Source organism: Columba livia, chromosome 5, assembly GCF_036013475.1.
Source record: "Columba livia isolate bColLiv1 breed racing homer chromosome 5, bColLiv1.pat.W.v2, whole genome shotgun sequence".
In the NCBI taxonomy this organism is placed as follows: domain Eukaryota; kingdom Metazoa; phylum Chordata; class Aves; order Columbiformes; family Columbidae; genus Columba; species Columba livia.
This window is the reverse complement of record NC_088606.1, coordinates 4,079,839-4,095,144: the sequence shown is the minus strand read 5'-3', so window position 1 is coordinate 4,095,144 and position 15,306 is coordinate 4,079,839. Positions and strand designations below refer to the sequence as shown.

Sequence of the window (15,306 nt, the reverse complement as noted above, 5' to 3'; positions counted from 1 at the left end):
CTCTCCCCAGTAATTCCTTGTTCTTAAAGTGGGGAGCCCAAAACTAGACTCAGTCATGGCCTTAAACATAACATTTTGGTTTTTCTCCTCCCAGTCTGTCTGCAGCACCTGCTGAAGGAATCATAGAATCATTTTGATTCAAAAAGACCTTTAAGATCATGTCCAGACATTAACAATCTCAATACGCAGTTGCTAGTGGTATGATGCCTGACCAACAGAAAATGGTGGCTTTTGTCTAGAAAGCTTTTAATAACATTCCACACAAAATTAAAATCAAATGCTAGCATGTCCACTGCTATGGAATTTTAGAACCCCTATTACACAGCATATTAAATGCCTTTTAGCTTTGCAATGCCAAGAACATTTGGAAGTATATTAATGAATATGAACTTCAAGTTGGAATTAATTAGTTAAAAAAAAGGAGACTTTGTGCTAACAGTACGATACAAATTCAGGGATTAAGCTGGGGGTTTTGTTTTTTTGTTCTGTTATTATGAATACAGTGTAGTAAAGAAGAATCTATGGATTCTGGAGAAGTAACGGATGACCCTGGTAAGGAAATTGTGCTGTTTTCTTGCATTTGCAAAAGATCGAGGTATGAATTAAGTAAAGGTAGACAGCATCCACTGTTTTGTATTTGGGTTTGTTTGTTTTTTTCTCCCTATCCTGGGAAAGGGATGCTCCACCCCACCAAGTCAGAAACAAAAGGTCAGCAATAAGCCTCAAGCATCAGCTCCTTTAAAACATTTGCAAGCTGACAGGCTTAATTTGGACAGGGTTGTATAAAGTAAAGAGGCTCAGCAAAAGCAAAGGTCTTGCACAGAAATTCATATGCCACTTTCCATAAAGGATTATTGACCTCAGACTTACTCAAGACTGTTCCTCCTGGACAACTGCTCACATCTCTTCAGACTATGTGTTGCCTCCTGGCCTTGATTTCTCTCTTCACTTATGAAGGTACCAGGTGCACTCTCTCCTTAGGGAGAGAAGGGGCACTTTTATAGCCCAAAGGAAGGATTTTAAAAGTCTCCTCCTTTGTGTCTAAGCAAATAGAAAGCATTTGATTTTTATTTTAAGCTATTCTGAATTAAGCATTTTTCAATATAACTATCCAAGAGGTAACGATGCTTCATTTCTACAAAATGGACACCTAAAATCAGGGTACCAGTGCCCTTCTCTGAGCATTCATTATATCAGCCTACTCAGTAGGACACACAGAGAATAGAACGTACCTGGCTGAGCTGTTAACAGAAAGGTCCACATAGAAGCAGCACCTCCGCAAGAACAGGCAGAAAAGGTACTAAAACCCACAATAAGCAGTGTGGTTGGGTTCTGCTGCCATTCACATGAACATCATGCAGGTCTGTAACCTCCTCATGCAGGAGAGGCAGCGCTAGACTAGGTTAGACTAGATGACCTTAAAAAGTAGATTAATTTCAGCTGGAAGGGACAATTCCATGACACCCTGACCAGTGGTGGGGCCCCAGCTGCAATTGTCCTCAGTGCTGTCCCAGAATGGACATCTGCACCATAGCCAGGCGATAGCACTGCCACCTGGATTACATATACCTGCCAATCATATTTTTCAATAACACCAAGAGCAATTTGTCCAAGGGGCAAATATTGATACATCCTCAAGAGTGACAGGCCGGTTGGTTTCCTCACCCCAGCCTCAAGGCTGGAGCCAGAATCAAGGGTTAAATGGATATGAGATCAGCTCTTACAATATCTTGAAGCCAGTCCTGTGTGCAAGGGTAGAGTGGCAAACACCAGGCAATTAGAAGAGAAACAGGGTTTGCGTAAACCAGAAAAAACTTAAAACAATACCCCTTAAGAAAACACAAAACACAACAAAAAACTCCACAAGAGCAAAACATCCCAAAATGTTCCTGTTAAAAAATAATCCCAACCTATATTATTTCCCCTTCCTAGTATATCTAAGTGCTACAAAACACTGTGACCAGCACTACTAGGGTAGAACCAAGACTGTCTCTTTTAAGTCAAGAGTTACCATAGTGAACATTATCAGTATCTCAGTGAAAAGGCACAGAGCCCGTTTCTTATCTCTAAGACTTTATCCACGCTTTTAAAAAGCATTAACTTTACTAGTGAAATTATGTGGCAAGTTCTCAAGTAAAATGCAATTTCTTGGAGAAGGCTCATCTCAAACTTCTCCCAGCATCCCAGTAAGCACAGGTTGGTTTTCACTTGCTGAAGATTATTGTAACTCAAGCTTATCAGCAATTACACCTACAGCGCAAATAGAAGTCCCACCCATAGCCATGGAAAGTCTACAGCATTAGAGAACAAACAGAAAAGCAAGCCTGTGTTTAAAATAGATTTGAGTGTGGAAATCCACAGTTTGACTGCAACAAAGAAACTGATAACATAGTTAGGACCAGTTTATCATAAGGAAGCGCATGAAGTTTTTCAAACTTCTTTCCAGAGGAGCAGACAGGCGGTTATAAAAGTGCTTGTGAGACATATTACAGACACAGAGGTTGAAATCACATCCTCACTGAATCAAAAATAAACTTGAAACAGCAAAACTAAGCCCAGCAAGATCATGACACCCTGTTCTGGATGAAGCCATTGCCCAATATTGTGCATTTCCATCCAGGAGAGAGGTGACTTTTGCCCTGGGTTGAGCTCAAGTCATCTAACAGCAGCCTCTAGTGGCTCAGGGACATTCCTGACACATCTGTCCCCTCTTCAGCAGGGGACAAGGGGAGGACAGTGGACAAATGCCAGCAGCACCATAACCCTGTTCTGGGAGGAAAACAAAACGAAAGCCCCAACAACAAACCAACCAAAACAATAACAAAAAACCCAAACAAAAAACCCCAACTAACACACAAAAACCCCACACAACCAAAACCAACAACACTCAAACACGCCACCACAAACAACAAAAATAGACACACAAAACACTAAACATCTCCCCCCCCAAAAAAAAACCCAACCCAGAACACAACAACAACAGCAGAAAACAACCCCCACAAACAGCAAAGAAACAAAACCCCACCCAACAAAACCAGAAAGTTGCTTCCACAGAATCACAGAAGGTACCAGAAGAATTGAGGGATACTCTTCACACTGTTCCCAGTCACATCACCAGTCTGAGCGTGACACCTTTCACAAAGGAAGCCTTGAGGTCACTCAGATTAAAATAAGTACAAGAACCCCATTGTTTTAGCTCCAAAATTACTAAGTTGGGCAGAACTCTGATTAAATAACCTGGATAATCAAGCCTTGAACATCCAAGACTCCTTGTATTTTCCTCAAGTGTATTTTAAAGGCAGTTCCTAAGCAGCATGTTTTTGTCTGGGCCAAACAAACCCCCATCATCTGAGGGGACCTCAGTAACACAAACGGTACAATTTTGTTAAAATCTAATTTGTGTCATGACAAATTAGGTGACTTGATTAGTTACCCCCTCCACCCACACACGTTCTAGGTATGTTCAGAGGCCTTGAATGTCTCCACCATTATATATAAGAGTTTATCCAACTAGTAGGATCAGAGGGATTCAGTTTGTCCTCTACAATGAGTCTTCAGTCTTGAAAACACCAAAATCAGCTCATGCTGGATTTTGTAAGCTATATTGTACACAAAAGTATATTTTGAGTTTCAACATGAAAATACAACACAGCAAGAGCAAGGTTTGGTACACTTAAAATTGGGGTTTTGATAAAGCTGGTTTGAAGTGCAACTTTTCAGGGGAAAACACAAAAGTATTTTGTAATAGAAACCGTGTAAGTGCTACCTTAATATACATTCTATTAAAAGTGCGTTCATTTGGCAACTTTTTTCCAGTTGGACAGAAGATGTCACGACTCAAGTGGACTACAGATAATTAATCTGAAAGTAAAAAGAGAGCAACAAACCCACACAACAAAACAATCAAACCATAACACACACCACACAAACAAAAAACCACAACCAAAGCAACTAACGTTTCACAAACTACGGAAAGCATCAGCATTTATAACATTCAGTAGAGCATCATTTACTTAATAATCCACAATGGTACAACTGGGTCCAGGAACACCTGTCTCTGTTCCACGTGTAATGACACAAACTCACATGTTACTCCAAGTTGCTTTATTGGCCACATTATGATGCTTTCTTGAAACCTTTTAGAATGGGGTAGATGTTCTCAAATGCCTCATAGATTTCAGAACGCTCTTTTGCTCCTAGAAAGATATTTTGGAAAAAAAAACCAAACCAAAGCAACAAATAAACCAGCCCCCCCATCCCCAAACAGGTTAATTTTTAACAGTGTTGATAACTGATTGCAACTCAAACTTAATAAGATCACAAACCATGAAGAAACACAAGAGCTCAAAAGCAACTTTAAAAGTGAGTTAATATTTTAAGGCAGAATTTCCCTGCCTCACAGAGAACAATTTCCAGCTTGCTTTGCTTTAGGACTAGACCAGCTTTATTCAATCTGTGGAAGCAAAACAGCAGCTGGCTCCTCTTAACCAGTGCAAAACACTGAATCTGAGGAAAAAAGCCACTGAGATAAACCACGGGGTTATCTGCTTAACAGTAAGAGCTCTGCCTGTTGATAAACTGGAAAGACAGAAACAAGCAATGAGAGGCATTTATTCCAACAGTGGAAGTTGATCTGCAGTTTGATATTTCCCCTCTTCCAGTTCTAAGCAGTTTTTAAAAGAAATATAGATATATATATTTTTCAACTGTAAATGCACATGTGATTCCAAAGCGGCTGAGATCAGGTTTAGTGGGTGATGGGAAGAAGGGCAAGAACTTACCTTAGTCCTGCTGCACTCAAGGGTGTTACAATTAGTGCACCCAAAAATGCAAGTGCAGCCCAGTATGATTTTACTGGACCTAATGAGGTGTGGGGGGGACATATTTAAGCTTTGTACTGTGAGCCCCATTCTTCAGTTATTATTGTAAATCCCTGGCTAAAGGCAGGTGCTTCTCTTTCATCTTTTGCATCTCAGAGCTACCTCGTGAATATACACCTAGCATTCGAGTCCTCTGGGAATAAGTACCATTTACCTTTCAATACGTCTGAATACAAGTATTTTAAGGAGCTTTACAAAAAGTATTAGGTGCATACACTCAGGAATTAACATTTTTGATATGGGATAGGAGGTACAGGTATCTGGGCACACTTAGCAAAGCTTTTGTCTCATGAGCATTTTGCCAAACAGTCTAGAACAAGTTCTTAGGTCTCCACCCTTTCCTCTAATAATCCCAGCTAAATGTTGTCAGTGAAGTGTTTTAAGAAGTTTGCTTCCTGTCCAAGCAATTTTAAATTGCTTATTGTGATATTCACATTTAAGTGACTGAGGAGTTACTGGCATGTCAGCATCCTGTTGGGATTCTGCACACTGACACGTGGCATCGCGCTTTCAACAGAATAAAATTACTCAGGTTTAACAACATGGAAATCTGTGACACTATATCAAGCAATATGAAAATCTAGTGCAACTATACTAATATTTTTATCTGCAGGAAACAGATTAGCAGCAGTAAGCATAGAAAAAAGAGTGGCTTTACTGTGGCAAGATATCAGTTTAACTAATGTTCAATTTAAATCCTTTCTTAGAAGATGTGGTAGCACTTAATTACAGATACACAGAGGGACACCACTTACCAGTCAGTACAACTTTTCCAGACACAAAGATAAGCAGCACTATTCTTGGTTTGACCATCCTATAAATAAGGCCAGGAAACAGTTCAGGTTCGTAGCTGTTTCAAAGCAAGCAGGTAAGATTAGTAAAGTGCAATTACCGTTTCAGTGTTGTATGTATAAAGTGCTTTTTAATCATACTAACAATAGCGTAATTAAATGGATTTTTAGCTACCTAACCAGAGAAAGACAGGTCAGGTTTTAGACATCAAGGGAAACCTGGTAATCCCAGCTGGAGCTGGTGGGAGTTCTTCGTGCTGATTTGTAAGTATTTCTGAGCCACATCTGAATCTCATTTTCCAAAGCATCAAAACCATTCTTGTAGCCTTCAAACAATCCTTCTTAGTCTGCAAAGAGCCCTTACCAGGAAGCATCTTGTGCAACTAAGACAAGATGACAGCCAAATGAATCTTTAATATATATATTCAGTCCCCAAACTAAATGCAAAATATTAAATGCAGTGCTAATAAAAGATACAACTGAATTTAGATTTTTGTCAGTGCCAAAATCTCCCTCCTTTCCTCAGTGCTGGCAATAACTAGTTCTGAACAAGCCCATCGTGCAGGCACAGCTTGCCCACCACTCAGCTGCAGGTTTATTGAACTCAATGGATAATGGGTCATGCAGACAGACAAAACTGAGGTGATATCCCAGGAACAAACCATATCTTCAGTTCTCTATTTTGCAGCTGGAGTCTGGCTTCATGCCCACAGCTTAGAAACCTTTTCCTTGCAGATAGGCAGCTGGTTTGATAAGAGTTAAGAAGCCCACTTAGTATTAAAGGTTCAAAATAAAGCACAGGCGTAGACCAGGCTCAGATAGCTTAGGATCTGCTCCAATCAAACCTGAAGTGTTTAATCAAGGGTGGTTATTTTCCTATTGACACAGTCTGCAGTGAAGAAAAATACCCACTAAGATTTGATATCGCATTTGGAAGTAACAGGAGAGGAGAAAAATTGTGATCACTAACATGCTCAGATTAATGCACATCTCCAGTGCGCATTGCTGACATGCAGCAACAGCGAAGATTGCGTGAACTATAAAGAAATAAAATACTTGAGCTTTTGCACAAGATAATATCTTCATTAACCAACTGAGCAGTCCTTCAGCCCTTCATCTTCACCAGATCTAACGTGCATCCAATTTGTCCTAGAAGTGACCGAACACTTGTGCAGTATGCTATCGGTTGCAAGAGTTCTAACACATATTTATCATAGAATCATACAAAAGTTTGGTTGGAAGGGACCTTCAAAGCTCATCTAGTCCAACCCCAAATGGTTTAGGGATAAATGTAGGAGTAGTTACATTTATCCAGTCCTAAAATGACATTTGGCTCTCTGAAGGCAACCGGGAGGCCGATGCAGCCCCCAGTGAAAATGAGTTTGACACCCCTGGTTTATGGTGTTCCTGCGAGGAGAAAACAGTGAACACGACACAGGACGGCAGTTTATTCACAATTCGCCGTTGAATTGTGTCAGTCGCAGTTTTTAGTGCTGGAAACTTTGCTGTTTGCTGCTGTACATCATCCTTGCAATTAAGAAAAGGGTCATTTTGGCCTGTGCCCCACTCTGAATAGGAGTTATCCCAGATGATGAACCTTTATTGTCTTTATTCTAACACATGCCATCTGCAGCCACTCTGTGCTTGCTGAACCAGCGAGCACATCTTTCACTTGATATTCAGTATCTAATTATTGTTTTATTTTCTTTTCCCAGACTTGCACAGCCTCAGGATTTGAGTCTTGTTTGCATCTTACAAAGACACCACTCCAAGTTGCAGGGGGTTGTAACTCTGCCTTCCACCTACCTGCTGAACTGCTGGTGAGTGAGAACCAAACCTTCCAGCCAGATGGGGAACCTCACGTCACAGCTCCCAACCATGTTCTGGATCTTGAAGTCCAGGAACTTGGCAGGGAACCCAAGCTTCTGCACCACACGTGCATATTTTCTGGCTGCAAGCCGCGATTGCTCCTCACTGAAGGAAGAGCAGAAGGGGAAAAGCAGCTTCAATTAGTGCTTTCCTCTGCTGTCAAGCTGGAAGTCAGTTTAGAGCCACCACCGTGCTAATCTATCCTCCAGAAAAAGATCTGCTACTGCTCAAAATAGCAAACGTGTCTCCCCAGAATCGCTTCACTGAGCTAAAAGGAAAACGACGCTTTGTCATTCACTTTCCTGTGGTCTGTTTGGACACACTGGAACATGTTGCATCACTCAGGAGTTCCCCTCTTCAGAGGTTTCTTTCTCAGTTCCTTACAAGAGCTTCTCAAAGCTGGTCCAAGAGATGGACCACAAACACCAGTGCAATCATCTGGCTAGTCAGGGATGATGGTAGGGGTTGGAAAAGAAGTTTCCTAAGCTGTAAGTTAATGCATTATCTCATTGACACTTTAGAAACACAAAAACCAAGGCAGCTGCTTGGAGAAGAGGAGACTGAGGGGTGACCTCATTAACGTTTACAGGTATATAAAGGGTGTCAGGAGGATGGAGCCGGGCTCTTCTCAGTGACAACCAATGGTTGGACAAGGGGCAATGGGTACAAACTGGAACACAAGAGGTTTCACTTAAATATGAGAAGAAACTTGTTCCCAGTGAGGGTGGCAGAGCCTGGCCCAGGCTGCCCAGGGAGGTTGTGGAGTCTCCTTCTGTGCAGACATTCCAACCCGCCTGGACACCTTCCTGTGTAACCTCATCTGGGTGTTCCTGCTCCAGCAGGGAGATTGGACTGGATGAGCTTTTGAGGTCCCTTCCAATCCATAACATTCTGTGATTCTGCTGAACTTGGGGGAAAGACCCTCCAAGTACAGAAATAATCTCTACTTCTCTCCAATTCCCCTTTTCTCTAGAGGTGGATGTACTGACTAGTGAACACAGACACTGAAGAGAGACTTGACAGACACAAGTTTCATCCCAATTTGCTTTAAAGTCAATGAGAAATGCAAATAACCCGTTAACAATTCCTGGGCGTTTTAGCAGTTTTTCAGCTAGTGCCCGCTCAGCTCAATCTGTGTTCAGGTACAGAAGCAGACTGTTCAGTAATTACTAAGCTGCCATCATTAAGCTAGACTTTTTCAATACCAGTGCTGCTTTTTTTTCTTGCAATTATGACAGCCCTTTGCTAGATAATTTAAACAAGGTTTTCTAACTTGTTTCATAAGAATGTAGGCATAGCTGCAAGATCCAGACTTTTAGAGAGAAGGAAAAAACCAACCAACCTTTTAGCTCCTGTGCAGACCATTTTTCCTGAACTGAAGATGAGGGCTGTTGTTCGTGGTTCCCTGATTCTCATGATGACAGCAGCAAACCTCTACAAATTCAAAGGAAGACGTCGCAGTCCAGCTGAGGGATTTAGCCGGTACTGTATCACTGTTCATTCTTTCAAGAACTGTCACTTTTAAAGCTCAACACAGCATGCACTTACTTTGTCTAAGTGGGTTTTTTCGCCACCCCAAATTATTTTCCACTCCTCCTAGGACAAGGGGGCTTAAGCCTACAGTCAACAGGACCACTGCTTTGTCCCTTGTATTTTGCTGAGCAGTCTGAAATCACTTACAGAAACTCAGTCTGTTCCCAGTAAGTTTCTACAGTCTAGGTCACTTGCTAGAATTATCATGTAAAAGTCTGAATCCAGTAATGTTCTTCAATTCAGGCGTGAGTTTTAACCCCCTCAGTGACGGCTGCTTGAGCCCTTTCAGCTGTAGGTAGCTGGCCACAAGTGGGAGAACTCATCTCCTTCCTTAAATAGCTTAGTAACATCCCATTGCTAGGGCTTTATTCCAAGGAAAATAAATAACATCCTTGTGGTCCCCTGTATTTCTTTTAATGTAAAAGGCCCCAGTTACAGAATTTTGTGGTTTTCCCCTATGGGCCAAGACAGCGCGATTAGAAAAGGGACAAAGCTCATGGTGAGCCTGTATGTTAGAACCCAGCAGCACTGAGAAAAGGGGGACACAGGTAAAGCTTTGAGTCTTTAAGACTTACCTTTGGGTTATACTCTGCATTTCTGGCATGCAGAGCTATGTTCTTCAGATCTAGTTTACAAGCCAAGTTTACAGTTGACACTATATTCCTGAGGAATAAGAGAGGAATTCTCTTATTGCAAAAGCAAGCCACTGCAGAGCCCATCCCCAACATTAATAGCTTAACGTGAAGTCACACTCCAATTAATAATCGCCATCAAATAATTTCCTGCCTACCTCTTTCCCACTCTAGTATTAAGCTACTTTTGGCAAAACGTAAGTAATTCAATACCAAAATTACAGTTTCTCACGGGAGGAGATATAACAAGGTATGAAATTATTAGTCCCCAAATACTAAAGTTTGTGTGTCTTCCAAGAACTACATCACTGAGGTCTTTTACAGCTTTGAATCAAACCATTACCAAGTGTTGACAGAGTTGCTATAGCACTTTGAGGTAGGAAAAGGTATTTTATTCTCTACAGGTATCAACTACTCCATAAATGCTCTAGCCTAGACAGGACAGGACCTACCCAGGCCAGGATTACTATCACTTCTCTCCATGCCTCTTTCTCAGTTCAGACTGACATCTGTAAAGCCCTGGAGTCTGCTGTCATCCTTAACATCCTCCTTGCTGGATTAAATCCTCCTTTTCAAGTATTTTTGTCTTTTTGTCCTGCAGACTGAGGTAAGCAGCAGCACATACTATACATATACAGTTTCTGTCAAACACTTCTCCCATGGGGAGACTTCACCTCCTGTCTCCTGGAAGAGAGACAGGACCTCACCTCCTGTCTCCCCCTTAAGCAGCCAGAGGCATTTCAGATACTCACCCAGCGTATTTATCAAGCTCACTCCCCCCTGTTTTGCTAAGCTGGGTATTGTTCTGTGCCACTTTCTGTTTATATGTTGCACTGATCAGCACAATATCTAGTTGCCTTCTGATATTATCAGTTCATTTGCTCCACCTCTTTTCAAAGAGGAATAGCTGCACCTCTACTTTTTTTGAGTGCGGACTTATTTAAGACCAAACCGTGACTGCTACAATCTCCAAATGAGAAGTCAGAACAGTGCTTAAGTGAAACTATGACTATTTCATATATATAGCATATACAATACGTAAACTTACTGTAACTGAGGAACTATGCCGGAGCTTTCTGATGCAGATGTCGCTGGGGTCATCGGAGTCATTGGTGTCAAAGGACACGAGTCAGATGCTTCAGGAGATGGTTGAGTTGCATCTGGGTACGACAAGCCCCTTTCATCCATGCCACTGCTGCCCTCCTTTCTTGGTATTGACTCATCAAGTTCTTCTTGCATTTCACTACCATCTTTAGAGAGATTTTGTTCTTTGTTATCTTGGGTGATATCTGCAAGAAAGCTGAGATCCACAGTGGAGAAGTCTGTAGAAAGCTCTTTGGGCTGATTAAATTGAGAGCTGAACAACACATCTTCAGTTGCTTGAATTGGGAGGTCTACATCGTAAGGGCTCACGGGAGTAAACAGCTGAAGACTGGTGGAGAGGTCATCCTTGAATTAAAAAAAAGTGTCATTAAGGATCTTGTATTAAAACATTAATTGGGAGGTTAAATTAAGATCAATCTTCTGTTCACTTAGGAGTTTCAGTCATCTTTCCCCATACATATTATAGCAAAGGATAGTTTTAAGATTTGAGAATGTGCCATTTGCTTGTCCATCAGCATATAAAAATCCAGATAGCTTCGAGAGCAGAGATGTGCATTTCCCACCACACTTCAAAGGCGGTCTAGGGTACTCCTGCAATACCACAACCTGGGAAATACTATATATTGTACCTCCAGCAGTGACTGGAGGAACAGCGTTGGCACCTTCTCCTTCACAGCTGTTGCTGTGCCTCGGTTCTGCACATAACCAACACCATCGCTCATGACTTTCTCCAAGGAATTTTCTGGCTGGCTTCAACTCCCATTCAGTATATTACTATTTCCTCTACTTGCTACCAGGGGACAGTGTCAGTGTTGTGCTGGGTTTATGCAACAGAGGGCAGCAGCTCACAGAATCGTGAAGAGTTTCTTCTTTTCAACTGCTGGAGGTCACCAGATTAGTTTGAGACACAGTCAGCAAAGCCAGCATCCTTTCCCAGATCAAGCATGCAACATATCTGCAAGTTCTTGCATACTAATGTCCTTCTTTATCAGGTATTTATTATTAAAAACTATAATATTGAGGAGGCAAGAATCTAGGAAAGGATTTATTCCCTTATGCATTAGGGCTTAAGCTTCTAGTTAGTGGAAATCTTCTTCCAAGAAGTTGGTTTCTGCCAATATCCACCACAGGTGACAGCCCGGACCAGGTGATCCGTACAAGAAGTTTTGTGCTCATTTAAGCATTTTTGGCGTTGAGACACAGAAGGACTTGAAAAATGCAAGCGCAAAACAGAACAGGGGAAAGCGCACAAGACCAAGACCCTCAAGTTGGCAGCAACTTCCCAAGCTCAAGCGGGTTTTCCAGATTGATGCTTTCCAGCCCTGAGCTAGTGCTGCTCTATCTTCTATGCTAATTAACTCAATGAACACAACCACGCACACAGAGATATCTGCTCCCACTTACTCGGCAGCATATTTGCCTGTAGGCACTTGGAAAACCCCCACCAAGAGACAAATTCTCCTAGAGAACCTTTGCTAGCTTGAATACCGACATGATCAGGTCTAGCTTTGAAAGCATCATGAACACCCAGGTTCAAAACTTGCTTCTAAAACTGACTTCCAGGTGCAGAGCCCCATACAAGATCATTTAGGGCAGAAGGCCTTAACACCTTAAACCCTTAAAGACCTTAACACCTCAGCTCTTCAGGAAACAGGACCCAGGAGCACTAAGCTTTGAGAGGTCAGATACAAATGTATTAACAGTTACAAATAACAATAAGCTATGGAATAGCTAAAATATATCTGTTTAAAACAGATATTCTTCCAGTTAGCAACAGGGAAAGGAAGGCACAACCTCTGCAAGGCCTCCAGTGGAGTAAAACTTAGTAGTACAGGAGCTAATCAGGAAGTTTTGTATGAGCTGTGATGCAGAGAAGGTGGCACAAAAGCAGCCTCATCACTGTGAGCCTGTAGGACTAGTTGCACATCATAGAGGCATCAGAGAATATAAGAAATACAAAAGAGATGAAAAGCAGACAGTTTGTGGCATAGCTTAGAGAAAGAAGCTGATGGAGAAATAGTAGCCTGGAAGCATTAAACAGCTGAAAAAACAAATCAAGAAAAGCATCAGAGGAGTAAAATGCATAAAGGAGACAGGAAGATTTGCTTTCGGTTTCTTTCTCGTCAAGTTTTCACAAAAGTGGTCAGGGAAAAATAAAGCCTTTATAGGGTTAAGCGCTGGGGAAGATTGCCTTCTTGTTAGCCAGATGCTCAGAGGCTGTGAAAGGGGGCACAAGACCATGTTTATATCAGGCTGGCTGCCAAGGGCTATTGCTAGAGACTCTGGGTTAATTAACTCCACTGAAGGCCCCATCAACTGCATAGCGCTTTGGACATCTCCCAGCAGCCCCAGGAAGGAGATTTCACACATAGATCCTGTCTGAGATCACTCCAGTTTGGGGCAGCTCAAGGGGAAACAGCCATTTTCACTCTCACTGCAGGAATCCCTGCAACCCAGGTACACAGAAATAAAAAATCAAATCCAGCTGCTTTAAGCAACAGACTCATCTTTTTTTCCTTTCTGCAGTGGTATCCCACACGTTGTTGCTATTATCAACTGTCCCAGCAAGCCTGGAATACAAAAAGCTCAGCAGCATTTGTAAACCCCTAGTTATACCTCACCACATTATATACTTTATAGGGCCATATGCAGAGGGCTGTACTGACTGCCACTGGGAAGTCTCTGGATTCAAACAGCCTGTGCAAAAATGATTTTCTGAGCTGAAAAGCAGTTTACAATGGATGCACATAAACAAGCTGTGTTCCTGTGTAACCTCGTCTGGGTGTTCCTGCTCCAGCAGGGGGATTGCACTGGATGAGCTTTTGGGGTCCCTTCTGACCCCTGACATTCTGTGACTCTGTGTGACTCCCTGGGTGAAGATGATGCCCAGTTGTGGAGTCCAGTTCTCTTCTAGTCCTTCACCCTGTTGCCTCTACAACCACCTCAGCCCGGGATGGCTGTTTCATATAAAAAACCCCAAAGTTTTTGCAAACATTTACCAACCAGCATGAAAAGATCTGAGCCTCCTGCCTGCCTCAGTGCCAAGATACTCTGGTACACAGCCTGGCCCTCACAAACACCACTCCATAGCAAGGCACAGCAGCAGATGAGAAAAAGCTCCCGCAGCAGAGAGCCCCTCCACGGCTTCTCCATCCTCCCAGCAGCGCTGGACCACTATATCCCAGTATCACCCTACTCAAGGCCGGACTGGAGGTGCCGGCTAAGCTGTCTGGGGACAGAGAGGAGCTCCGCAAGGCAGCAAAATTCACTGGGCAGCCCAGCTTAATCAAGCTCAGCTCAGGCAGGACTGTATTAGACTTAAAGCGCGGGCGGGGCCGCTTAATCGCCGCAGCGTTGGTGGTATAGTGGTGAGCATAGCTGCCTTCCAAGCAGTTGACCCGGGTTCGATTCCCGGCCAACGCAGCTTCAGACAGTTTTCTTTTACTTATACTTTTTAATAGTCTCCCGTGGCCTACCTGCCCGCCGCAGCGCTCCAGGTACCGCTCCAGCGGCAACACATCGTCCATGGGCACAACCGCCCACCCGGGACCCGAAACACCGCCCCCCAGCCCCGCTTTAACCCCGAGGGGCCGCACCGGGGCAGGTGCAGCTCATCAGAGAGCAGAGCCTCGCACAGCTGGCTTTTATATACAACGATTTTTACCCTTTTGAGCCTTTTTCCTGCCACGCCGGGGTTTGCTCCATCTTCTGGAAATGGTAGAGAAATCGGGGTGCTCTCATGCGCTTTACGTGAGCCTCCAAAAGTAGCCTGCTCCCCTCTGCAGGGCTGGAGATAAATGGGGAGTCAGAGCTGCGACTTTGGCCTTGCAAAGGTAATGCTCCACCTCTAGCCGTTGCTTTTTAGCAAGCAGGTGTAATGTGCCCTTAATTTCTCCCACCTGCTTCATCAAGTGCAATATGGAGCATCTGGTCCTTTGAGAAGAGCCTCAGTCCAAAGTGATAAACCTCAAATTGCAACAAAATGGCTTATTCTCAGCTGGGGCAGTGTTGCTAATGCTGCTGAGGAGGAGGAGGAGGAGGAAACCATCTTTCCTTTCGTTTGCTGCTGTCTTTCCCTTGCAGATATTTTCCCCAGTGGCATCCCTGTTTTTGCAGCCCCCTGTGAGCAATGGTTTAATTTAAGGCTATTCTGTTTTCAAAAAAGTCATGTCTTTTGAGACCCCACCTGGAGTTCTGCATCTGGCTCTGGGTCCTCAGCACAGGACAGACATGGACCTGCTGGAGAGGGGCCAGAGGAGCCACAGAAATGATGCAATGCTGGAACAGCTCTGCTGGGAGGACAGGCTGAGAGAGCTGGGGTGTTCAGCTGGAGAAGTGAAGCTCTGGGGAGACCTTACTGTGGCCTTTCTGGACTTAAAAGAGGCTGATAAGAAAGATGGGGACAGACTTTTCAGCAGGGCCTGTTGTGATAGGACAAGGGGTGATGGGTTTAAACTAAAGGAAGGAGATTCAGGCCGGACATGAGGAAGAAATTGT

The 15,306-nt window shown here is 43.1% G+C and overlaps 1 protein-coding gene and 1 non-coding gene across 3 annotated transcripts; one reads left to right on the top strand and one right to left on the bottom strand.

The window, feature by feature from the left end:
• Nucleotides 1-3,605: 3,605 nt before the first annotated feature.
• On the bottom strand, nt 3,606-14,828 carry TBPL2 (TATA-box binding protein like 2). 2 transcript variants are annotated; one of them, XM_065063143.1, is made up of 7 exons: nt 14,655-14,828; nt 10,754-11,154; nt 9,649-9,736; nt 8,883-8,974; nt 7,478-7,645; nt 5,636-5,730; nt 3,606-4,196 (listed from the first exon to the last, which is right to left on the bottom strand). In XM_065063143.1, exons 1-7 carry the CDS (start codon nt 14,715-14,717, stop codon nt 4,117-4,119), a joined length of 987 nt encoding a protein of 328 aa, XP_064919215.1. In that variant the 5' UTR covers nt 14,718-14,828; the 3' UTR covers nt 3,606-4,116. The 2 variants fall into 2 exon arrangements, with proteins under 2 accessions (XP_064919215.1, XP_064919214.1); XM_065063142.1 differs by lacking the exon at nt 14,655-14,828 and adding an exon at nt 14,286-14,413.
• Nucleotides 14,161-14,232, top strand: TRNAG-UCC (transfer RNA glycine (anticodon UCC)). Its single transcript has one exon. It is a non-coding gene; the product is annotated as a tRNA-Gly (tRNA).
• Nucleotides 14,829-15,306: the final 478 nt, after the last annotated feature.